The sequence below is a fragment of the Onychomys torridus genome, chromosome 19 (assembly GCF_903995425.1).
Source record: "Onychomys torridus chromosome 19, mOncTor1.1, whole genome shotgun sequence".
NCBI lineage: Eukaryota > Metazoa > Chordata > Mammalia > Rodentia > Cricetidae > Onychomys > Onychomys torridus.
The window spans coordinates 42,479,883-42,506,515 of NC_050461.1; the positions used below are offsets into that span (position 1 = coordinate 42,479,883).

At 39.2% G+C, this 26,633-nt stretch overlaps 2 protein-coding genes across 2 annotated transcripts in view; both read right to left on the reverse strand.

Moving 5' to 3' along the window:
- Positions 1-1,359: 1,359 nt before the first annotated feature.
- The window catches only part of Epm2a (EPM2A glucan phosphatase, laforin), a 116,996-nt gene continuing 91,722 nt past the window's right edge, over positions 1,360-26,633 (reverse strand). Inside the window, exons 5-6 of the mRNA XM_036169382.1 lie at positions 12,392-12,633; positions 1,360-3,638 (exon numbers count right to left, since the gene is read on the reverse strand). Coding sequence (XP_036025275.1) covers positions 3,361-3,638; positions 12,392-12,633 — 520 coding nt within the window. The 3' untranslated portion in view covers positions 1,360-3,360. The remainder of the gene's footprint in view (positions 3,639-12,391; positions 12,634-26,633) is intronic.
- Positions 21,989-26,633, reverse strand: LOC118570645 (zinc finger protein 431-like). The gene is made up of 3 exons (XM_036169310.1): positions 26,405-26,633; positions 25,770-25,816; positions 21,989-22,015 (listed from the first exon to the last, which is right to left on the reverse strand). Exons 1-3 carry the CDS (start codon positions 26,631-26,633, stop codon positions 21,989-21,991), a joined length of 303 nt encoding a protein of 100 aa, XP_036025203.1.

A 26,633-nucleotide genomic window follows, 5' to 3' on the forward strand; every position in this document is an offset into this window, starting at 1 on the left:
TCTCGCTCTCGTTCTCGCTCTTGCTCTCTCAGCCTCCAATTTTCAGATACAAGCTCTCAGCAACTACTCCAGCACCTTGTCTGCCATGCTTCCCACCATGAGGGTCATGGAGCCTAACCCTCTGAAGCCACTGCCTTGGCCATGCTGTCTCTCCACACCAATAGAAACGAAGACAGGAATCTGACTTAGCTTTGCTTTTGTGCATTTCGTTGTTCCTTCTGCTTACCCCACTTTTCATTAATCCTTCCATCAAGTCTTCCTCTCTATACTGTTGGATCTCGTCTGCACTAAGTCTTCTCTAATCCTCCACAGCATAATCACTTACCTGTGTTCCTGACTCACCCGTCACCTCTTGTTCTCAGTTACAACACTTTGCATTATAATTTGGTGTTTTGGCTCTTTCTCCTCTAAAGGGACTGCATTTGATTACCTTTAAAGGGAATTTTGATTTTAACTTTCTATCTTGCCTCTGTTGCACAGCGTATGGAAAGTTCCAATTCCCATCGAGTTCACTTTTGAGTCTCATTTCATTATTTCCTTCTCATCCCCAAACACTTTCAACATTTTTTTTTTTAGGACAAGCCTAGTGGACAAAGAGAATACATATATTATTTTATGTTTTGTTAATTTTTTCTTTTTATCAATTTTGGCCCACAAATTAAAATAAGGCATGTTTGGAGTCTAAAAGACAGTAACGGTATCTTGGTACCTTAGTGCTCCTTAACCAAGCATGAGATCTTCTTAGGATTTTCTATGAGAATCCTTTGAGTAAAATTTTGTTGATCTGGAGGTATAGTTCAGTGTTCAGAGTACTTTAGCATTTGTGAGGCCCTCGGTTCCATTCCAACACTCCACACATATCCACACCCCCCAAAAAAAGTGTTCAATAAGTCACTTGAGACAGAATCTTCCGTGGTCTTCTCCTAAACATTCCTGGGTGTCACCTTCACTTCTCTCTGGTGCTTCCATCTCAGACGTCTGTCAGCCAGTGAGCAAGAACAAAGAGGAAAAAGCAATTTGGTGACCCAATGCCCTTTTTACAAATAAAAAAAAAATGTGTTTTTCTAGAATTTAGAGTAAGTTGACAGCATTAAACAATTCTGTGGCACAAAAGTCTTTTTTTATGCTTTTATTTAGCAAAACTCCCAGGTGATTTTTGAGACACATTAGACAACCCACTCACTGAGGGCAAGTGGGGTCATTCTAAAATGTTCATCTGTGGTTCCAAACAATTTCATCAGAGCCATAGATTAAAAAGCCACCTGGAAAAGTCCACAGTACAGTAGAATTTGTACAGCTGTATTTCTTAAGACATTAAGTCACACACACACACACACACACACACACACACACACACACACACACACCATTATATTCATTTAAAATATCCCATTTAAAAATTAAATTTTACCTAATACATTGTGATTATAAATTGGTTCTTAGACAAAAGTGCTGCAGCTAGCTATATTTTGTAGGAGAGGCTGAGTATCCCTCAATGCAGGTTTATAGACTTAACTTTGTAACTGTAGGAGAAATGTTTCATGTAGGGTACTCTATCTAAAACAAATGCTACCTCCCCTAGGTGTCTTACTGTCATGTTGAAACCTCTCTCTCTCTCTCTCTCTCTCTCTCTCTCTCTCTCTCTCTCTCTCTCTCTCTCTCTCTCCTTCATTCTGAGATATCTCTCCTTAATCTGAACACTACTGGAACTCAAGCTGTGGCCTTCTTGTTCCCTCTGCCTCCCAAATCACCATCTCTACCATCTATTAACACACATCTCAAAAATAAGGAAGAGAAACACATTTAAATATCACTTTAACTTTTGACAGTATGGAATCTGAGAGACCTAGCTTTGCATCTCATCTCATGGCCTCCGTCGATGACAATGACAGTCGATACATATTTTCATATTTTTGTCTCTCTGGGCCTCACTTCCCCATCTAAACAAACACAATAACCCTTCCCAGAGTGAACTGTGTTGGCATTAGACATAGGAAATCAACTAGCACACAGTGGCACTCAACTAAATATAAGTCCCCTTCTGAGCCCTAATATGTCAGTTGTAGTTGGGGACTGTCTTCCTGAGGATAGAACACAGATCTGTTTCTAGATTTTATATCTTGGGAGGCAAAATTTTGCTGATATTTGTACTTCTGATAAAACCTAATGGAATAAACCACATGTCTGGGAGGAACAGCAATGTGTGTCATACTGAATTGAGTACTAAGCCAGGGTCAGCCCCTAGCTGCCCAACACTGATCTCTGGACATAGCCTCCTCAGGATCCTTCCACTCATGACCTTGAGATCACACACCACAGCTTAAAGGAGGTTGAAGACAATAAAATGGTTTTCCTAAATTCTTTGGGAGCTGATCAAAACATTGTCCCATTTCTCACTGTAAAAACAACTGCAGGGTAGTGACCTGAGAGAGACAAAGCTACATCCATGACAGTCTGCTGAAAAACTAATCACAGTGAAAGCAGCGCCGAGCCAAATAAACTTAATTACAAACTTCATCTTGTTCCTACTTACCATGAAACTTGGGCAAGTCAACTATGCTCAGAAAGACTCAATTGAAAAATGGTGTTACTGAGTATGGAATCATCCACCATAATCTCAGTTCTTGGGAGACTGAGGCAGAAAGATCACCATGAGTTAAAGACTGACCTTTGTGTGTTATGTTATACTGAAGTGAGTAGTACAAACACTGTCTTGAAGGGAAAAATAGCAATTAGAAAGCCAGAAGAAACAGAGGGCTGAAGACTTCTGCTGTCATGTGAGGAAGAGAGGAAAATAAGGTGTCTCAGAGATGCTGACAACTATGAAATTGAATAAAGAAAATTATAGAAAACTGTTGTTTTATGCCCATGGTGAGCTCTTTCTGCGTCACATTCAGGTTTATATACTTTTCCCTTCCACTGGCAAATGATTATAATCTGAGTTCAGTAAAATGTTGTATGTGTTTGTGCACGTGTGTGTGTGTGTGTGTGTGTGTGTGTGTGAGACACTCACAGTAATGATAAAATCCACAAACCACTCTCTTGTCTTCTGCATGCCAAAGCATCACAAATCCATAACAGTCTATGCAGCGCCTGAAAGCAAAGGCCCTGGCCCGTGGCAGCAGCAACTGTGGGCATACATTGCACTGCCCAGTTGACTTTGAATTTTTCTCATTTGCATGCAGTTTCCTCTGTAAAAATATTTCAAAGGTAAGCCCTACCAAGCTGTAACAGAAGGTATGCCCAGGTGTCCTGAGGGCGACAGTCCCCTCAGTTCCGATGGGGTCTTTGTCTATAGGCTTTCCACTAACCGCACCCCTGGTTCCTTATTAAGACAACTAGGAGAGGCAAGTTGGTCACCTATAAGCTGCATATGGAAGAGTGAATCTTCCCAAACTTCTGAAAGAAGTCTTCCTGTGCCTGGCCCAAGGCATCTTCATCAATGTAGACTGCAGGCCTCTTGGCCATGACGAAGTACTGCACCTTCCGCAGACTCCAGCCAATCACGTAGTGGAGCCAGCCGCACACTGCAGCTGTGGAGCGGCCTACCCCAGCGTTGCAGTGCACATACACGGTGTGTCCATTCTCCAGGAGGGCGTGCAGGAGGCACACAGCCTGCGGCAGCATTTGCACTCGGCCTAGAGAGAGAAAGCACAGAACCTATGAGGATGGAGAAGCTGTCATGTCACGGCTGGTATTGCGACCAGTTCACTGCAGCAGAAACCTGAGCTCGGGGGAGACGGGGTGTGACCGTTTGCTTCATTTATTGTCTTCTTTGAAAAAATTGAAACAAATTTAGTACCTGAGAATACCAAGGTGGAGAGAACACCCCAGAGGCAACAGTCAGTTCTGAACCTGAACTTGACTCCAACTATTCCAGGGATGTTAATGCTTTTTGAGCAGCTTCGCCATTGATGCGAATTTCTCTACAACGTTAACTACCACGTTTTGGGGGGACAGGGGCCAGAAGAAAGGATTTTAACATCTTTTCAGAAGCGTTTACAGAGATTCAGCAGTGGTTTCAGAGGGTTTCAAAGAAAACTTGATAAATCCTGACTCCCTCAATCTCTTACTCCTAAGGGACCTTCCCGGCAAATGGAAAGCACGTAATTAGTTCACACTGGTTAGCGACTCAGTTGTACTCACTGATTAGACAAATGGAATTTACCACAGAGTTTAATATGCTGATTTTCATTCAAGTACTTGAGTGGCTAACTTACAGTTGGTCATGTGGGATACCCAATCATTTATGCCCCCACAATACAGTGAATATTGACACAGATTTGATTTCTTTCTGTGTTACTGGAGAGTTGTGATCATAGTTGCTACTGCCCTTTTGGCTGCTGTTCTGATGATCAAATGTCTCCTCATCCTGAGAAGCATGCTGTGCCCCAACAGCTCCTGCGTCCTGCTGGGCAGAGGAGAAACCAATCACCAGCCTCTGAACTCTGAGCTGACCATTCTTTCTGATCACAAGGTTCTTGCTACAGAGATATTTAGTGAGATTGTTTATCCACCTAGTATTTTGGTGGACAGGATCATGACAAACTACTTCAGAAGAGAATGGAAGAGGGCGACTACCCAGAATTACTGGACTTTAACGATACACTTACAAACTGGCATTCTCTAGTTTCTCTGTACATCACAGAGAAGGACACAATGGCCCCAGGAGGATCTCTCAGGACTACAGAGAACATCTATCTCATGTCCATATTGTAGTTCCTGTTGGGTGACTGAAGAGGTGAGCAGCTCATCCCTCGCCTGCAGATCTTCACAGAAGCCTAGACTTCTCCCCGGGGCTTTCACTCCTGGGGCATCCTCTTCAGAAGAGCTAACTCCATGAAGAGACCAAGTCAGAACCTTGGAATCAGGAGCCAGTGCCTTGGAAGGTGGAGTTTTCACAGGAGCTCACCATGGCTCCAAGGTCCCCTCAGTCACCTACCTAACTTTGGGCTTATCATGCCCTGAGACAGAAGCAACTTGCAGCAAAGCCATGACAATATTCCAGTCTTCCTGCCTGACTTCTGTCAGCCCCTCTCAGTAAGAGATGGAAAGCTATAGGCACCACCCACCAGTTTTGAAATGTGTTCACGAAAATGAGTATGAGCGGGCACACAGGGCAACCTCTCAAACTGACAGACCTCTCCCTCTCTCTCCCTCCCTCCTTCTTCCTTCCCTCCCTCCCCCTCTCCCTCCCCCTGATACCAGTCCCTAAAAACATCTACATTAGGCACACACCAGCTCCCCTGATGTTCCACAGAGGCACAGATGTTAATTTCACTCAATCTGTACCTCTGGTTTCAGCTGAGTAGCCTGCCACACAGTTACACAGCGGCCCCTCCCAGAACCACTTCATATTCAGAGCATCACATGGGCCAGTGGGTTGCCCCTGGCAATCTTAGTAACAGGGTTGTGCTGGATCCACCATGTGTCTGAAGGGATCGGAGGCGGCAAACATCCAGGGTATGCTAGAGTGACTATGCAAAGAAGGGTGTGATCTGCTCCATCACAGTGAAGTCTGCGAGCAGCTTCTGGCGTGAAAAGAATCCCCCTGATAATTCTAGGGACCATGGCTTCTTTCTGTTCTGCCACCGCTAGTCCCCTTGGACAAGTTCCTTGTAATAGTTGCCAGAGCAGGAGTTGAATAGGAATATCTTAAATATACTTTTTAAATCAAATGTCCAATCTACAGAGAGACCAGAGTGGCTGTTTGCAGTGGGAGTTGTAGGGCTCAGAACCTCAGCTGACCAATCTGCCAGACTATGTCTTCCACAGACCCAATCCAGATGGACTCTGAAGACAGATGTTCCAAAAGGGGAGCTCTGATCCAAGAGCCTAGGTGATATAACACGCTTCCCCTTTCCTTTCCATCTGCAGGAGATCATTCAAGAAGCAAGAACACTGTACACCTGCTATGGAATCAGTGATGGTTCCTCAGAAAGCTGGGAACAGACCGAACCTAGGATCCAGCTACACCACCCTTGGGCATATACTCAAAGGACTCTCCATTCTATTAGAGAGGCATTTGCTCAATTGTGTTCATGGCTGCACTATTTATAGTAGACAAAAACCAGAAACAGCCTAGATGTTGGCCATTGAGTGACTAGATAAAGAAAATGTGGTACATTTATACAACATATTACTCAGCTGTTAAAAAAGAATAAAATTATAAAATTCATTGGTAAGTGGAAGGAGTTAGAAAAAAAAATCATCCTGAGTGAGGCAACCCAGACCCAAAAAGACAAATATGGTACATACTCTCTTATATGTGGATGTTAGCTCTTAAGGCTTTGATAAACAGGCCACAATCTGTATAACCACAGAGGTTAGGTGTAGAGGAAGGACCTCCCTGGGGAGGGAAAATAGAATAGAGATCTTTGATGGAGGGGGAGGGAAGAGAGGAAGGGGATAAAGGAGGCCCAGGGAGGGAGAACTAACTCTAAGGGCCATTTGAGGGGACATTTGGAAATGGACAGTACAGTAGAAGCTTCTTAAAATATATACATATTTGAAGGAAATCTAAATGGAATTATCAAGTAAAAAGCCCCAACTAGACATTTCTTACCAGCAAAGGAAACTGCCAATGCCAAGAATGGGTTACATATAATTGAATTGCTGGCCAAAGGGGCTCCATTAAAACCCACAAACAACCCAATCTATTACCAAGGCTATTGGTTACTCTCTACAAGCTGCTAGTAAGGCCCTATTGATGAAGACACAACTCATTGAAGACAGAGAAGTCCACGTGGTGCCTAACTAAAGCCTTCACCCCTCCTGACTAGTGTTCACGGTACTAGAAGACACTTATCAGGCTACCAGAGGAGAAAGGTAAAGACCAACCCAGCTACAAACCCTGGGATCTACAATGGTGCTCTGCCTGCAAGATGCGCTGGTGTAGTAGTGGTACAGAAGTTGTGGGAGTCACCAATAGCTATCTAATTGGATTTAAAGCCCACTCCATGACATGGAACCCATGCCCAACACTACTTGGGTGGTCAAGGACCTAAGACTACAGGGGTCACAGACTGAGGGAAAACAAAATACCGTTCTTCTGCTAAAGAATGTAGCAATAAAATGATTCCCACTGACATTCCTCTAGACTCATAGATCAGTGTCTTTGCTCAGCCATTATCAGGGAAGCTCCCTTCTGCAACAGATGGGAATGAATGCAGAGACTCATAACTGTATCCTGTGAGAGACCTTGAAACATTCAGTCCAAAATAGGATGTCTTCATCAAATCCCTTCCTCCAGGGCTTAGGGAACTCTGTGGAAAAGGAGGTAGGAAGATTGTAAGAGTCAGTGAGGGTGGAAAACACCAAAGAAACAATGTCTTCTAGAACTGACATACATAGGAAATCATATAGACTGTGGCATAGGGCCTCCACAGGTCTAGCCCAGACACCGTCCCCGTTCTGAGAGGAAGAGTGGATGCATGCCACATCCCTAACCCAGATCTCCAACTGATAACTGCTTCCATGGGAAAAATTAGTTTTCTTCAGTGGAGTCTCACTGGGTATACAAACCATATGTAAGGACAGGCTTCATGCTGAGTCATAGATGAAAACAACAACAACAACAAAAAAAAAAAAAACACCTAACTCAATGGCATTTTGGGAGGGTGTGTGTGTGTGTGTGTGTGTGTGTGTGTGTGTGTTTTGCATGAAACTTAATTTGATAAGTTTCCAGCCTTAAAACAGTAAGGTAAAAAAATCATCAGATTCTTTTTCTAAAGATTTACTTGTTAACTTACGTTCACGAGCATTTGCTTCCAGGTTTATATGTGTACCCTATTCATACCTTGTACCTGTGGAAGCCAGAAGAGAGTGTCAGATCCCCTGAAACAGGAGGTACAGACTGACTATTGTGAGCTACTATGTGGGTGCTGGGAACCAAATAAGAGTGCTCTACAGGAGCAACATGTGCTTTTAACCACTAGCCATCTCCCCAGCTCCCAGATTCTTTTTTTTTTTTATGGAAAATATTCTAGCTTTTAAATGTTGCTAACTAAATTGAAAAAAATTACAAACCTTATGTAGGTCAACCAAAACGCTCCACCATCTGTGTTTCTCCTCTTGGAATTTAAAACAAGCATTGGGAGTGAGTAGATGCTCACTCAACAATCATTAAATACCTCACTAACCAAACAAGGAACAACAGCAAAGCAGCACTGCTTGTTTGATCTGAGACACCATGAGACTTCTTTGTTCTACCTGGTGTTCCAAACCTGCTACAGGCTAATCTAAGTCTGGGATGACTAAACACTTCCTGAAAGGGAAGTATATGTTGAACAAGCCAAGGTTATTAAAAAAAAAAAAATGAAGACATTTTTAGCACCTGACACCTTAGGACCTGAAATAAGGGAGGTCAGAAACCCCTGGAGGATGCTTTGCTTTGTCTACAGTTGACCAAGAAAGAAATCCACACCATACATGCACATCTTTCCTTTCTTACCCTGGGGTAGGGAGGCAATATATAACTGTACACATGGTCATTTTACTTAGACAGTCTTGTTTTCCACCTTTGAGCTATAGTATAGATGAGAGTCCATCTTATCTGTAACATCCTTCACTAGAAACTTAAAGAACTCCCATCGCTAACTGAGGAGCTCTGGGACCATGACAGCTTCTAGGCAGAGTCAGTTCTTCACAAGTGTGTCTCCTGTAGGTTGACCAGGCTGCAGAGGATGGCCCCGCACCATATGGTCAGCAAAAAACAGACCCCGTGAGTTATTCACAAAATAAACAAAAGAGAATACAATGTGGGAAGGGTAGAAGAAGGTGAAGGTGTGCATGCAGGTGGATCTGAGAGGAATTACAGGGAGGAGTCAGGGTGAGTCTGATCAAGATATTTTATTAAACTTTCATTTTATGAAATTTTAATTCTCAAAAATTAATTTTATGAATTAATAAACTGTTTAAAAAAAAACTTGTGACTAATCCTACAGTCTACTATAATAATAATCTAGTTAGTAGAGATTCCCACCCTTGAGTGTCTATCTAATACAGGAATTAACCTGCCCATATTCCAAGCTACTCAATGCCCAGAAAGCTCCAGCTTGCCCAGCTTCTGGTCCCATGGTCAGTGTCTCTGCATAAAGAAAGAGATGAATTCAGCCTGCTAGATGAGAGCATGACTGACAGAGGCTGAGATAACAAAACAACAGCCGGAATCTTACAGCTCACGGGAAGGGAAGAGGCTGTTCCTGGAACAGGGATCAACCCTGAGTCTGACTTCCCCTGAGAAGGGAGTTCTAATGAGCAAATGCACTTTATGTCACCAAGGTAAGTACTGGAATTCGGAGATTTTTCATTTCCCAGGTGAAAGAGACAAACCACATTTTACAAAAGAAGAAATGAAAAGAGGATGATGTCTGAGCCTTATATGACAAAATGTACAACAGGGAGAATGGGCAGGACAATTGATTGCAGCAGGTCTGTGACAATTGAGTCTAACACACTCTCCTTTGCAGACTTAACCTGACGGCAGTGCACAGCAGCTCACAATGCTTCCAGACAGATCCCATCCCTCCCCCTGGAGTTCTAAAAATATCCCGGTGGATTAGTCTGTATGTGCATTGGTCTATAACTGTAAACTCCATAGATTAATCTGCTGGTAGACAGTCACCCTGGCACTCAGGAAGAGTTAACTCTTTGATCACTTCTCCAAGGTCAACTGAACCAAAGGAACCCTCTATTCAGTGTCGGTTTGTCCTGCTGCAGGTGGTGGTGCCAGAGGGTGCTTCTTGCTCTCACCCTGTTGCTGTGCTAGCTCTACATGGGAGCTGGCCTTAGACACAGTAACCAGGTGACCCGGTGACACCCCCAAAATGCTTCAAATACAACTCCAATGGGTCCTAGTGGATAGACTCCAAACTACTGAACAAAATGCATATTTGTCAGCAGACACTTCATTTAGCTGAGCATAGGATGCAGAAGGGTGAGCGGCAGTTAGAATTAATAGCTCAATGGCTCCCTGCCCGTTGCCCTCATATTTACCCTGATGGGCAACAATGCTGTGAAATTAGAACCACAGAGGCCAAATCAAAGTCTCTGTGTGGGCTACCAGGGTCCCAACAAATCTGTGTCTGTTTAAAAACCAGAGAATCCATCTGTGCAGAGCAAATCCTGCTTGTTTTCAGCTGATGCGAATTCCATTTAGTTTGGGGGTTAGTCTTGAGAAAAGGCAGAGCTCTTAAACTAAGCCAAGATTCACATGATTAGAAGACCAAAGTGCCAATATCTCTCCCCACCTCATGGAACATAAATTATACCTCTCTTTAATGATGGTATAGTTCAAATCTACAGAGGGGATACTGTCTGGTCTGGAAGATCAGCTGATGTCTTTGAAGGGCCAAAGGTGGCCAGTGACACTGGTTTCCTACGGTCCTCAAGGTGTTCTTCTTTACAGACCACTGGTTGTTGGGGAGATAAGCTATGACCCTCAATTCTCAGCTCTGCATAACTCTAGCTAATCATGAACACAAGGCATTGAAACCATGTCCATCTGTATACTCTGCCTTCGGTGTACAAAGAAATACATAGTTGTTGCTTCACAGCCTGTCTTGGGGAGGAGTGCTGTGAGTCAGACTGCCACCCTCAAAACCTGGTTGTGGCATGACTCTTTCCAGTCTGAAGACCTGGTCCCACTACACACAACCTTTTGCACTTGCCTCTTCCTCTGCAAAACGGAGGTGACTACAATGTCTACAATGTCTACCTAGCACCTTCTGAGAACTTGATGAGTTAAAGGATGTCAATCACGAGTGGGCTGGAGGCATAGCATACCTGGTACAGAGAAAGCTGTGGGGAGAGATGTTTTCTGGCTTCTGAGCTAGGCTTCACTGCCATTCTTTACCCAGAAGAGCATCACTTCCCTCCCCAAACCGATGCACTCTCTACAGCTCTCTGCTGCCCTCTGCTGACACATTGTTAATACTGTCAACAGGATGTGGTTCTCTTACCTGAAGTTACCCCTACTTCTCAGCAACTGTCTATATCATCTGTATATATGGCTCTGCTAGAACTCCAACCTTCTGTGCCTTTGTCTATGTCCCTTATTGCACCCACATTGCGCTCTCTCTGTCCACACCAGGCCCGCTTCAAATGCCATAGAATTCATGTAGCCTGCTTACCTGCCCTCTTCAGAAGGAAGCCATAACCCCCAGGGCACATCGTATTATTCACTGTCCACTCCACCCCCCCCCAAAAAAAACTATAATTTGTTTTGAATTTGCCTTACTGCATCTACTTATGCCACAACTGTGAATTATTTGTCTCAGCTTCCCAAGCAGCAGCCAACCATGGTAACCCATTCATAAAGATTGCTCTCTAGTGCTTGATCGTTCTGTGATGACTCTCTACCATCCTCCCCACGCCTCATCTCTCACATTATCACCCGTCTTACTGCACCCACCTCACTGGATTGCCAGACACAGCTCCAAGCTGTCCACGCTGCCATGGAAGTAGGTTTTTGATGGAAATGCTAAAGCAAGAAGAACCTTGGCATTTCTCAGTTTCTCATCCTTCCCCCTCTGTAGCCGTTCTCTAGCAGTATGACGTTCTTACTGTAGCCCAAATGCTGGTGGTACCTCCACATCTTCAGTTCCTCAGCCACACTGGTCTCTCAGTTCGTAACATGCCACATCCTCTCCTGACACAAGGGTTCTTGAAATCACTCCTTCCTGCATTCTCTCCCACCTTGTCCTTTCACCAGTTACTGCCTTGATATGACCTCAAACACCACTTCCTCAAAAGCATTTCTAGACCATCCACTCAAGCTCTGCAGAATCGCTGTGATCCTTTAAAACCTACCCATTATGTTTCCAAACTCCTATTTTTGTTCTTTCCATTAACACTTGCCATCCCTCAAGGACTATACACGCCTTGTTCCCTGACACCAGCATAATACCACACACACAGTAGATAAATAATAAATAAATATATATGTATGTATATATAATCATACATATATGATAAAGTATATATTTAATATACATAGTATAAAAAAATTAAATAAGTCATGTTAAACAAAATCCTGTCTAAGTATCTAAAGACATATTAACTCCAAATCCTTGAATTAATTCCATTCTTTTAAAGATTTATTTATTTATCATGTATAAAGTGCTCTATCTGCATGCATGCCTGCATACCAGAATGGCACCAGATCTCATTATAGATGTTTGTGAGCCACCATGTGGGTGCTGGGAATTGAACTCGGGACCTCTGGAAGATCAGCCAGTGCTCTTAACCTCTGAGCCATCTCTCCAGTCCGTAATTCCATTTTTATAATTAATATTTAAGACATTCAATTACAGATGACTGAAAGACAGACAATAAGTGTGTCTCTGAAACAAGTCTAGCAAAGAACTAGACTGCTTCTTCTGACCCTCACCCTCAGTGCTCATGTCTGGTGTGGGCATCCAGATGTAGGCCAAGCCTTCTTCCTTGTACAGCTTCATCATGGTGTCTGGAGTCATGGGTTCAGGGTAGCGGTTACAGCCTGAAGAATTCTGGATGATATCCCATTCGGTCTGGAAATTCATGACAGCTGTAATTCCTAATTCATGCTTCAGTTTGATGGTCACATGTTCTAGTTGGCGAGGGCAGCTACCCAGCCAGATGTTTGGTAGAATTCTAAAAGAATGAATGGGATCAACAGTTACTACTGCTCCAACTTGAGTTCCCAGGATCTGCATACAATATGTATTAATGAAGAACAATCGATCTTTTAATCTGATGAGGGAAAGCTGCATTTCTTAAGGGTGTAAGCGACAATACTATTTTTTTAAGTTTCTGAATTGATATTGAAAGGAAAATTAAGACTTCATGAATTAGCAGGAATGGACCCAACAGAAGTTGTAGTACCTTTTACAAGTGATGAAATTTTCTTATTATGGACTGAAAATGAACATTGGCAAAGAGCTTAGAGTAGTTTTTTAGGACAGAATGGCAAGTGATATCCCAACAGTAAGAGACTTCAATTTATAATAAGAACCAATTGGGTCTTTTCTCACATTGTGCAGGGAACATCAATATCTAGAGCCCCTACATTCTATACTGATGCAAATAAATCAGGAAAAGCAGGCTATAAATCAGAAAATTTAAGTAAAGTGGCTCAAAGCCCTTATGATTCTGTTCAAAAGTCAGAATTATATGCTATTCTCATGGTATTATTAGATTTTTCAGAACCTCTTAATATATTTCCTGACTCTCAATATGCAGAAAGAGGTTTTTTTACATCTCCAAACCGCTGAACTTATTACTGATGATTCAGAATTAATTTTGTTATTTATACAATTACAGGAAATAATTAGGAATAGGAATCATCCATATATAAATATCAGATATTCACATATCAGATCCCATACAGGTCTACCAGGTCCTCTATCACAAGGGAATGATGAAATTGATCAGATATTAGTAGGATATGTACTGGAAGCCTCAGAATTTCCTAGGAAACACCATGTTAATAGCAAGGGTTTGAAAAACAAACTATCACTTGGCAACCAACCAAGGAAATGTCCTACTTGTTCTTTGTATAACCAAACTCCACTACCTTAAGGAATTAAGCCAAAGGGTATTCAAAGAAATGAAATTTGGCAAAAAGATGTGTTTCATTTTGCAGAATATGGAAAATTAAAATATGTACACCATACCATATATAAGTATCCAGAATTTCAATGTGCAACTGCTTTGAGTTCGGAAAGGTAGATTCTGTAATTATACATCTATTAGAAGTTATGACCATCATGGGAATACCTATACAAGACTGGCAATGCTCCAGCATATGTCTCTAGTACAATTAAACAGGTTTTTGCATGTCACAACATAAAACATATTACAGGTATACCACACAATCCTTCAGGACAAGCTGTTATAGACAGATCTAATTGCACTTTAAAAGAAAGGCTTAATTTTTTTTTTTTTTTAAGAAAAAAAAAGGGTAATAATAACCCTTAAAGATAGATTGCACAATACTTTATTGACCAAATGCTAATGAAAAGGGAACAACAGCTACAGAAAGACAATGGATGGATAATAGGAAAAAAAAACTGAACTAAATCAGCTGATATACTTTAAAGATATGCTGACTTCAGAATGGAAACCAGGATATGTGTCACATTGGGGGAAAGGTTTTGCTTTTGTTTTCACAGGAGTAGAAAAGTCATGGATGTCATCAAAATTGATTCAATTTGAACAGAAGAGACCTCTTGATTAGGAGAGGTGATAATCAATGTGGTGATTCAATCTGATGAAAGGGAAAACTCACCAAATTGGAATAATGGCAGGGTTTTGTTTTTGTCTTTCCAGAAAAATGAAAATATCTAATTGAGGAATCTAAAGACCTTTGAACAAATGAATCATTAAAAAAAGGTAAGATTCTTCCAGAAAAAAAATACCAAGAAAAGGAGTAATCTTGCCTAATGATATAGAATACTTCCTACAGGCTAAAATTTCACATACCTTTCAAAATGTCTATTTTTGCTGGTCTCTACAGACATGTTAAACAGCTGGTCTTTATGTAGTCTTGATTCAATTAAAAACCAAAGCTGGCTTTGGAGTTGGAATGTGGCTCTCTCTCCTTCTCTAAACCCAACCATGTTTGTTAAAAGAAAATTCAAAGTTTCTGTCCCGTATCAAAATAGCCACCTGTTATGGAACAGAAGAAAACCAAAATCTAGGGACTATTCTATTGTCAATAATCTCATACCCCTCTAATTTATTTTGAATCCTTAAAACGTTTTTGAAGGTATAAGTACTGTCTCAAAATTTGAAATTTGTTTTTATATTAATGATACTATAAAGTACTAACTAATGATAACCTTAGGTTTCATATAGCTTCCTTTACATGATTTCAGGCTTGAATTCAAACATACTTAGGAATTAAGCCTGGATATACAAGATATATTTAATATATCATGGTGCTGTACCCTCCCTGAGATTTACAGCATATAGCATTTAGTATCTTTAAGTTTTCTACAGTGAATGATAAACATTCCTAACAACAATGTCTGAAGTCTCAAAAAGGATAATGGGACCCCACAAAGATGACTCTACCTGGACTGTGACAATGCCACTAAGCTGATAAACATTATCCAAAGATCATCTTTGGACTACAAACTGCTCGGGACAATTCCAAGGTGGCTAGCTGGGATGATCCACCCTCGCGCACTACTCTCAAATCATGCAACTAGCTCTTCCAGGATGTGGCAATTGTTTCTGTTTTCTCAGGGTCCCCTAGAGATGCAATCACCCACTCCCCACCTAGACTACAGGAAGTAATTTTAAAAACATGACACTCACAATTCCAAGAAGCAGGATGGATGGTTTTTGGTCTTTCACTGGGTTATGGATATTTGTCATCATGTATGTGTGGATGGGGGGGGGGCTGGTTATTGGATATGGTCAACACAAAAGGGGGATAGATATGAAAGGATAAAGAGGAAGACTATTGAATCTACTTTTTTAAAAAAGCAAATACTAGTCTTACATATTTTACATTGGTATGGATTTTTGTATATCGATAAAAATTTAAGGTTACTGTCCTTATACTGTATATTTGCTTCTATTTTTGCTTAAGGTATTACCTATATAGCTCATACCTATACAGCTTGTCAAATTTCACAATGTGAAGTTTCAGTCACTAAAAACTACTTAGGATAATAAAGAAATACAGGTTAATAGTAACCCATATCGATCGGCCTTATGATATTAGTTACGTTTTCTAGGTATACAGAGATATATTTCAGATAGATAGGTAATCTTCAAACCTACAGAGTATAGCACTTGAAACATTTTAATAACTTATACTTTTCTCAATGCCTGGTCCTGGTAGCACTGACCTACTTCAAAAGAGGATGATGGTCATCAAAGAAACTCCATATAGAGTTTGTTTTCTTTGTGGCATAAGCTACCCATTAAGGCAAGAAACTGCCCTTGCCTTGACCAATGACAGTATGCTGTCCAAAATGGACAAACAGGACACAAAGAAAGGCAACTGTTGAAATTTGCCAAGACAGTGGGGGACGGTACTCCAAAATGTCTTGCTTCTAAAAGAGTCTATCAGATATTCTAGGCCAGCAGGCCAAAAGTGGATGCCTCAATGTTTCAGAGGAACATTTGGTGACTGCTCAGGCAGCCAGCTATTTCTGTCATTTATCATACTTTTTAAAGTTGCTTGTTTGCACTTCCTGCTTACTCAGGTAGTATTATTTCTTTCCTAAGTCTTTGATTGGGTTAAAGACTAGACAGTTACAGTTCTCCCAAATCTGGGAAAAAATTAGGTACAAAATTTTGAACTCTTCAGAAGAGGATGGTTAATGGAGTAATCTTTATAAATTTGCCAGTTACTTATGGATTAGACATTGAGAATGTATTTTTTTACTTGATAATTATTCTTGTTGTATGTAGTTTCATTTTTTTAAGGTTACTACCTTTCCTTTCTATTTGGACAATAACTGATAATAATTTTTATTGTATATAGTTTCACTATGTTAGAGTTAGAACCTTTCCCACTTAATTGGACAAAAAGGGGGAAATGCCATGGGAATTCTGTCACCAGTCCTCTATCCAATTAAGAAGAGTGTTTTGGTCAAAGGAGCAGGGTTTACATTGGGGATGAACATGACCAAAAGAGGGGGTGGGCTTTTACGAGCCAGGAAGCAGTAGTGGTGGGGTTTTTCTGCAGCAGCGAGTGACCCACCTCAGGTATTTATCTTATATTTTATTTTGTAGTATTAAAATAAAAATTTAAAAGAAAACAGTAAGCCAGCCCAATTAAATGTTTTCCTTTATAATGGTTGCTGTGGTCATGGTGTCTCTTCACAGCAATAGAACCCTGACTTAAAGGGAGAGGGTAGTATCAGTTTTCTTTAAAAATATCAGCTATCAGGAGAGAGGAGAATAAAACAGACAGACAGACAGACTATTGCCATTATTTTATCAGGTTTGATTCAATGTCTAAAATTGCTCAAGGCTGAGCATCACGCTCATTTTCTCACTCTGTAGCTCTAAGTTGAAAACTTTCGATACTCAACAATTTCCTGGGTGATGTTGCTTATTCAAATTTTGAATCTTGAGAAATGCTTCCCTAGAGACTCAATGATATAAAATATGTGAATTCCTTAAATCATTCAGATTAAGATATGTAGGTGAAGAAAAAACAAATAAGAGTTTTCTTTGTACTTGCAACAGACATCAAGAAAAGTAACAGAAAGAAAATGATTCTGGTGTAAAAGATAAGATCAAACTCTAGGACAATGAAAAATATATTTAACCCAAAAGGATAATGAAATCTTATCAAAAGACATGGAAAGAACAAAAAAATGAAGCTTATCATAGCCATTAATAAAAAAATCTATTCTTACATGTAAATGCTACCAAGAAATGTAAATACTTCACAAACCATCAAGCATAATGAATGTATCATAATTTAACATTTATATAATCTAATTCACATATAAGCTTATTCTACACACATACTTTCTCTCCAGAATGAAGGGATAGATACTGTATTTCAAATTCCCGAGTCACATCATACAGGACTTAACTGAGGTTAGTGGTGCACATTACTCATATTTACCAGAATACCAGTCCTCTCTCTGTTTCAAAGTTAGGTGTGTCCCACACAACTTGCTTTTGTTAATACATGAGCTTAAGTGACAAGTGCCGCTTCCCACTGGATATATTTAAAACTGCATGCATGATTCCCTGTGTTCTCTTTCCCTGCTGCAGTGACTGAATATGCATGTGGGAGTGCTTTTGGAACATTGAAGCTATCTAAAATTCAAAGCTGCAGTCATGAGAACACCTGCCTTAGAGAGCAAAGAGATAGCTCTATGGATCCAGTTGGGGCTTGATTGTTATCTCAGCAATGCACCTGTCTGGTTTGGGTAAGACAGCAGCGAAGTCCTTAGTGGCTTGAAATCTCTAACATGCAAGACAGAAACTGTGCAGCGGGGTTGCATTTACGGTAAGGTTCCTTTGCACTGACTTTAGAGCAGTGTTGTGTGACAGTCTGATCTCATTCTGACAATAAAGTTTGTTTTAAATCAGAGGGCAGAGCTAGCTACTAACTGACCAAAGTTAACCATAAAGGCTTTGGAGGACTGAGGGCAGATAGAGTCCAGAAGTAGTAGTGGGTGGGGGACACTAAGAGAGGATTTCAGTACTTTTGGGAGGAGGAAGAAAAGAGACAGGAAGACAGTAGTCACTTATCACCTCTTCTCTTATCGTTCAAGTTCTTACCTTGATATCCAACACCCAATATTTTTATTGATGAAAAATAATGAGATAAATGCACCAGAGCAGTGGTGGCGTACTGGGTCAGTAACCTTTGGCAATAATAATGAGACATTTGGGGTTGTAACACTGGATGGTGGCATGTGCACCTGGCAGCTTAAGACCAGTAGTGCTACCAAGCATCTACAAGGCAGAGGCAGGTCCCACAAAGAACCATCAAGTCCAAATGTTAATAACACAAACATGGAAGAAAAATGAAAACCCTGCCTTATAAAAATAAAACTGCCACTGAACTCCTTCCCATTTGAAGAGAGGACAGCAACATGGAATAGGCAGAGGCTCACCATATCTCACCAGGGATTGTGGGGCTCATAGTTCGTTCTGTTCTGACTGACAACAGTGTGCTCACACAGTATTTTAAAATACATACATATCGGGCTGGAGAGATGGCTCAGTGGTTAAGAGCACTTACTGCTCTTGCAGAGGACCCAGGTGCAGTTTTCAACACCCACAAGGAAACTAATGACTATGACTATTTCTAACTCCAGCTCCAGGGCTTTGGACACCCTCTTATGGCTTCTGTGGGAATTGTACACATAAGGGGCACAGAAGAAGTACATTCAAGCAAAACACCATATATATATATATATATATATATATATATATATATATATATATATATATATATAAACTAAAATGAAAGAATTTTTAAATATTCATATGCATAAATATAAGAAAGATCTAGAGTAAAATAGGAGCTCCATATTAGATACCTGAAAAGCACTCTCATGTTTTTAGCTATAGCAGAAATGGTGTTACATATAGCCAGAAAGACCAAGTTCAAATGCCAGTATTAGTACTTAGTAACAGTCACATGACTTTAGGCCAAGTCATTTACCATCACTAAGCATCTGATATGCTCATTTTGGGGATACATACAAAACTAACTAAATCATAGAAATTCTATACAAAATAAGTACAAATGGGGCTGGAGAGATGGCTCAGAGGTTAAGAGCACCGACTGCTCTTCCAGAGGTCCTGAGTCCAATTCCCAGCAACCACATGGTGGCTCACAACCACTGGTAATGAGATCTGGTGCCCTCTTCTGGCCTGCAGGGACACATGCAGGCAGAATACTGTATACATAATAAATAAATCTTAAAAAAAATAAGTACAGTTAAGTACTACTGTATTTGAATAAGGCACTCACTGATACGCAAGAACAATGAGTATAGTTTATGTCAAGCTATAATAATTCATATTGATCAATAATACTGACAAATGACTGTATCATACTGACCAAAATTCATTTTCATTTTTCTCTGCTTTCTTGCCTTGAATGCTGCAAGGTATAGAGCAGTCACTTAATTTTTAGAATGAATTCTATGTTGGCTTCTCATTCCTTTGTCCTTTCTTCTGTCTATTCACTTTTTGCTTTCTCTCTTTTGGCAATTCTTGCTGTTACTGAAGTGAACATGAAAACAATCTACTCACTTCAAATGTGGATAGGTCTCATTCTCAGTAGAAACATCTCAAAGGACTTAATCATCTTTCCAAGCCCTAAATACCAGATAGGGAAGGTAACTTTTTTTCTAGTTAGATTCTTATCTAAAAGGCTTGTAGCCATATAGAAATCCTTATTAGTATATTAAGGGGTGAAAATGAAGGCAATAAAGTAAAAAGAACCATGGTACTGGAAAGATGGGCATGGGATTTCTTGACCTCAACAAAGGGCACCGTAGACTAAGAGAAAGGCCACATGCATGGCACTCACACACATCTAGACCTGTCATGGGTCCTGAGGACTTACCATTCACACAAGTGTAGAAACTTCACAGCACCTTGTGTTACTATCTCTTCCTCTGCTAAGGAATGGGAACAGGATCTGGCTCCATCTAGAGACACATCTATGCTTCTATTACTCTTTGGAGACCCCACCTCCAGGATTTTGCAGAATGCTTGTGGAATGTTAGTGTGGGGCTTCCATATGTGTACTCTGGGGCTGAACTGCGCACACTAAGTCACCCCATGCTGTAGTAAAGGGAAGCAGGAACCTCATTTATATAACCAAGTAACATAACCTATTGGATAGTGATGAATGTTTTCCTGCAAAATAATTTAAATGGACTGGTAAAATGTCAAAATGGGTACTGATGACAAAAAATTCAATTTCAAATGTTATTCAGAGTTCTCTTAAATTCTGTTCTCTTTGAGGGGCATTTAATATTTACCTAGTCAATACATGCAAAAATAAAGAGGCTGACTGATTTTCCAAAAAGGTTTTGCAATTTGCATAAAAACTAAAAAAACAGTTCAGAAAGATATGCAAAAGGTAAATTGCCTTGAGCACTGGGAAAAACAAAACAAAACAAAAAGAAAATCCCTACCAGAGTCAGTATATAGAACAGCAATCTTCTAAAAAGGGCACTAGGGTGTTATTCTATCATCCAATTCAGCTCTGCTCTTAAAATAATTTATTTATTAAACAATAGAGAAAGGCAAAGCAGCCCAAGGTTAACATTAGAAAGATAGGTAGACAGACAGACAGACAGACAGAAAGATACATATCTAACACTGTATTTCTGATGAATATAAGTCGTTACAGTCACATGCCTGCATCACAAATAAATATCCAATTCTATGTTAAATATTTCCAACATTTTTAATAACCTACATGACTCTTCCTCCAGTAATATGATGAGTCAAGTTCTATGGTTAAGAAAAGAGTAAAATAATACCTGATTCTTTTTAAAAGATGCTGTGGGGGTTGGGATTTAGCTCAGTGGTAGAGCACTTGCCTAGCAAGTGCAAGGCCCTGGGTTCGATCCTCAGCTCAAAAAAAAAAAAAAAAATGCTGTGAACCCAGGATACAGATAACTAAAGATAAGCTTTGCAGCAAGCATGTATTAAAATACAGAGTATGAGTTATACATAGAATCAAACTGAGTATTTTATGGTTCATGGAGATAAAGGCTGAGGCTTGCTAGAAACATACAAATCAGTGCTAAACAGACAGCCAAAGGGTCCCTTAAGGCCATTCAGTTTCCATTCATTCTCACAGCAGGTGATGTGGTCCTATTTACATGACACACTGGAAGTGATGAGGTGCACAGCATACTTTCTTTAAGTGTAACTCAGCTTGTAGTTCACTCAAAAGGATAATTTGACACCATTAAAACTTCATTTTTATTCATCTCATCTTGTGGTGTCAGCAGCAGTTTAACTAGTTTTTGATGTAAAAGTAATTATTGAAATACAAAATTTATTGAATAAAAATCTCCTCTAGGTAAAACTAAGCCTATAATTAAGGAACAAATGGTGTGACTTGCAGTTATGTTACAAATTATATGATATGCCCCCCAGAGAAATATTTATGAATAATTTACCATAGATTTTTAAGTTATGACAGAGCTTTTTTGGCTACAGTATTATAGATTATTTCGAAAGGGCAGATGGAAATCACTGTGCCAAATTAATGTTATTATTCAGTCAACCCAGAATGAAGTTCCCCAGCCAGGCTTCACTTTCACGTTAGAGAAAGCACCTTTATTAAAGCATTTATTCACCAGGATCCTGTTTGCCTTTTCTGTGTTTTTAGAAATTACCCATTTATCTGTGAAACTATATTTCAGACCCACTGGCCTGGCACATCTCAGCAAGAGGTGGGAGGAATGTACTGTATAAATTTTAGTTCCTTTTATTTTTTTCATTTGCAAATAGGATTTATTATTCATTTTTCCATCTTACTCTATACTTTGATGAAAATGTCTACAATCTGAAAAGAAGACAATATTTCAGTCATGTGATTTTTAAAGTAATCTTATTTGAGAATTAGTGAGACAACTTAGTGGGAAATATCTGTGGTGTGCATGGCTGGTAACATTATCTTGATCACCACATAAATATGAAACGAAGTAGAACCCTAAAAGTTTTCTCCTGTCTCCACATATCTAATATACCCTAAAACCCCATAATTACAATACATATACACAACAGAAATTTTTTTTAAAAAAACGTAAGTCTCATTGACATTATATTATCTCACATCTTTGGATAATTTCCTTAGAAGGCTGTACTTCCAATTGAAGGGCCAAATAGATCATTGATGGGGACATGAAGATGTATTGAACTTCAAATAATATATACATAGCCATAGTACATCAAGTTACACTGTGAAATATGCAGTTGATTGCTGATTATCTTACCTCCTCATATCTCTTCCAGAGAGATGAAAATGATGCTTTGGATACACACATGAGTTACTTAATATTTCTTACATGTTTCTCTTCTGTTAAGCATTTTAACATTAACATTTTCAAAATATGTTGACAAAACAGCAAATGTTGGGGGTATATCATCTGCCCTTGGGCTTCTACACAGGAGGATCATGAGTTCAAATATATCCCAGACTAATTACTAATATACAACCTAGAATGGATAACAAACATCATCTTACGGGAATTTGTGAAAATATGAAAAACAAAACCAAAGGAAAAAACCCATCACCCTTTCATAGAGACATTTACTTGAAAAGTATGATCACACATTGCCTGATATTTAAATAAACAATGGACTACTTAGATGAAGGGCATCCCATTCTATACATTACAGCAGAAAAATATCTAGCTCTAAGTGAAAACACAAAGATAAACAAAAACCACAGGAGACATATAAGGACCATAATTTGAATTTAACTAAACAGATTTGTCAAACTTTAATAGGTAGCTCAAATGTTGCAAACCAGAAACCACAATGCAGTGATCTCCACCATCAGTCTTGAATGAATATGGTGTGTAATTTGCTTTCTTCAAGGCTATGAAGAAATAAGTTTTTTTCTTGAACTTAAAGACAATTGTGATGTCTAAGTTCTTCACAAAGTCATTTTCATGAAAATGTTTCTCCTCTTGTATGAGTTCATCTCTATTTCCTGATACCAAGATGATATAAAAAAGGCTTTAAAATATTTAAAGGGCTAGAAACATGTCTGTGCAATTAAGACAAGTTCATTCCCAGGAATAAACTCAGGTTTTTGAAAACTTCCTGTAATTCATGCTACAAGAAGCTCCCAGGGTCTAACCTTTTTGGGAACTAGAGTACACATGCACATAATCACACAAAGACACATTATATAATTAAAAACTTAAACTAATTTTTTCTCGTGTTTTTCTCTTCTAAGCATTCATTCTTGCAACACATGTATTGAGACTTTTAAAGACTAACAAAATTTTTCTCCATCATGAAGTGGTTCATGTAACAGAATGCTACCATATAGTCTTGAAGTCAGAGAAATCAGTCCTTCTCAGATCATGGTATAATTTAGGAAGATTTAGGAAATGCTGCTCTCCTGAAGAAATATGTCACTAGGGGTGAGCCTGAGAGTTTGATCCATACATGATTTCAGGCTCCAACTCTCTGCTTCATGGTGCCAGTTGAGAATGTAAGATCTTAGCTTCTTGCTTTAGCAACCATGTCTGACAATTGTTGACATACCACTTTCATTGTGATCCTGTATCTCGAACCAAGGGCCAAATTAAATTCTATCATAAGTTGACTTCACTATTATGTTTTGCTACAGCAACAGAAAATGTACTAATACATATCCATAAAGTCTTACTCATCACTGTATTTCCTGTGAATGAAGAGAAGTATGAAATCTTTATAATTTAAATTAATAAGTCTTTTGTCTATGTGAGTTTGCAGGTGCCAACAAAATAGTGACATCTTAATACTTGAACAGATTTTTGACAATTGCCAGATTTTTTTTCTCCAAAATCAATAATCTTGTGTAACTGAATGTAAATATGTTGGCTAAAGATCTTACCAAATCCTTTATAGTCAGATTTTCTTTGGTATTTCTTTGGATTTCTTTTTTTAGATCCTCAGAGACATTAATGTGATATGCATAGGCTTTAATAGTCCAATGATACATTGAAAGTTTTACTCCTGTATAAAGAATACCATGACTTGCAAAACTTAGCCACATTAACTATGCAATATGATTTTTCTTGTGATTTTGAAGACTAGAGATCCATGCGAAGGCTTTGCCACACTGATTACATTCATAGGGTTTCTCTCTAGTATGTGTTCTTTTATGAATTTGAAGACAACTGTGACATATAAAGTCTTTACTACATTGATTACATTTGTAGGGTTTCTCTCCAGTATGTGTTCTTTTATGTATTTGTAGAGTATTCTGATGTGCAAAGGCTTTACCACACTGATTACATTCATAGGGTTTCTTTCCAGTGTGTGTTCTTTTATGAGTTCAAAGATGACTATGACATACAAAAGCTTTATCACATTGATTACATTTGTAGGGTTTCTCTCCAGTGTGTGTTCTTTTCTGTATTCAAAGATGACCACGCTGTGCAAAGGATTTACAACATTAACATTCATAAGGTTTCTCTCCACTATGTGATCTTATATGTATTTGAAGTCTATTGTGACATACAAAGGCTATATCACACTGATTACATTTCTCCAGTGTGTGTTATGTATTTGGAGACTATTCGGATATGAAAAGGCTTTATAACATTGATTATATTCATAAGGTTTCTCTCCAGTGTGCCTTCTTTTATGTCTTTGAAAACTATTGGGATGTGCAAAGGCTTTATCACACTGATTACATTTATATGGTTTCTCTCCAGTATGTATTCTTTTATGATTTCAAAGATGATCATGTTTTAAAAATGCTTTATCACATTGATTACATTTGTAGGGTTTCTCTCCAGTATGTGTTCTTTTATGCATTTGGAGACTACTTTGCCATACAAAGGCTTTACCACATTGATTACATTCATAAGGTTTCTCTCCAGTGTGTCTTCTTTATGTCTTAAAAAACCATTGTGATGTGCAAAGGCTTTACCACACTGATTACATTTATAGGGTTTTTCTCCAGTATGGGATCTTTTATGATTTTGAAGATGAGCATGCTGTGAAAAGGCTTTATCACACTGACTACATTTGTATGGTTTCTCTCCAGTATGTATTCTTCCATGTATTTGAAATCTACTGTGTTCTGAAAAGCCTTTATTACACTGATTACATTTGTAGGGTTTCTCTCCAGTGTGGGTTCTTTTACGTATTCGAAGATAACCATGCTTTGCAAAGGCTTTACCACATTGATTACATTCATAAGGTTTCTCTCCAGTATGTGTTCTTATATGTATTTGAAGACTACTGTGACACACAAAGGCTTTATCACATTGACTACATTTATAGGGTTTCTCTCCAGTGTGTGTTCTTTTATGTATTTGGAGGCTATTTGGATGTGCAAAGGTTTTACCACATTGATTACATTCATAAGGTTTCTGTCTAGTATGAGTTGTTTTATGCAGTTGGAGAATACGGTGATATGCAAAGGCTTTAACCACACTGCCTACATTCATAAGGTTTCTCTCCAGTATGTATTCTTTTATGATTTCTAAGATGATCATGTTTTAAAAATGTTTTATCACATTGATTACATTTGTGGGGTTTCTCTCCAGTATGTGTTCTTTTTTATGCATTTGGAGACTACTTTGACATACATAGGCTTTATCACATTGATTACATTCATAAGGTTTCTCTCCAATGTGTACTCTTATATGTCTTTGAAGGCCACTGGGATTTGCAAAGGCTTTAACACACTGATTACATTCATAGGGCTTCTCTCCAGTATGGATTCTTTTATGATTTCGAAGATGAACACATTGTGAAAAAGCTTTATCACATTGATTACATTTGTAGGGTTTCTCTCCAGTATGTGTTCTTTTATGCCTTAGAAGATGACTATGATGTGCAAAGGCTTTACCACACTGATTACATTCATAGGGTTTCTCTCCAGTATGGGATTTTTTATGATTTCGAAGATTACTTCCTTGTGAAAAGGCTTTATCACATTGATTACATTTGTAGGGTTTCTCTCCAGTATGTGTTCTTTTATGTATTTGAAATTTACTGTGTTCTGAAAAGCCTTTATTACATTGATTACATTTGTAGGGTTTCTCCCCAGTATGTGTTCTTTTATGACTTCAGAGAGGACTATAATATGCAAAGGCTTTATCACATGGACTACATTCATAGGGTTTCTCTTCAGTATATGTACTTTCATGTACTCATAGATGACTGTTATATGCTAAGGTCTTAACACATTCAGTATTTTCAGAGAGTTTCTCTCCAGTATGATTTCTTTCATGCCTACCATATCTTCTAGAACTGTGACAATGTTCTTCAGTATTATGATTTTCCCAACTGTAACATATAGAAGTGAGGTTCCTGTAGATCTCCAGCATCACATCTTTGTATAGCTTCTTCTGGGAAGGATCCAGCAAAGCCCACTCTTCCCAAGTGAAGTTGACATGCACATTGGCATAGGTCACTGCATTAATATCCTGGCTTCCCAGCTCGCCCAT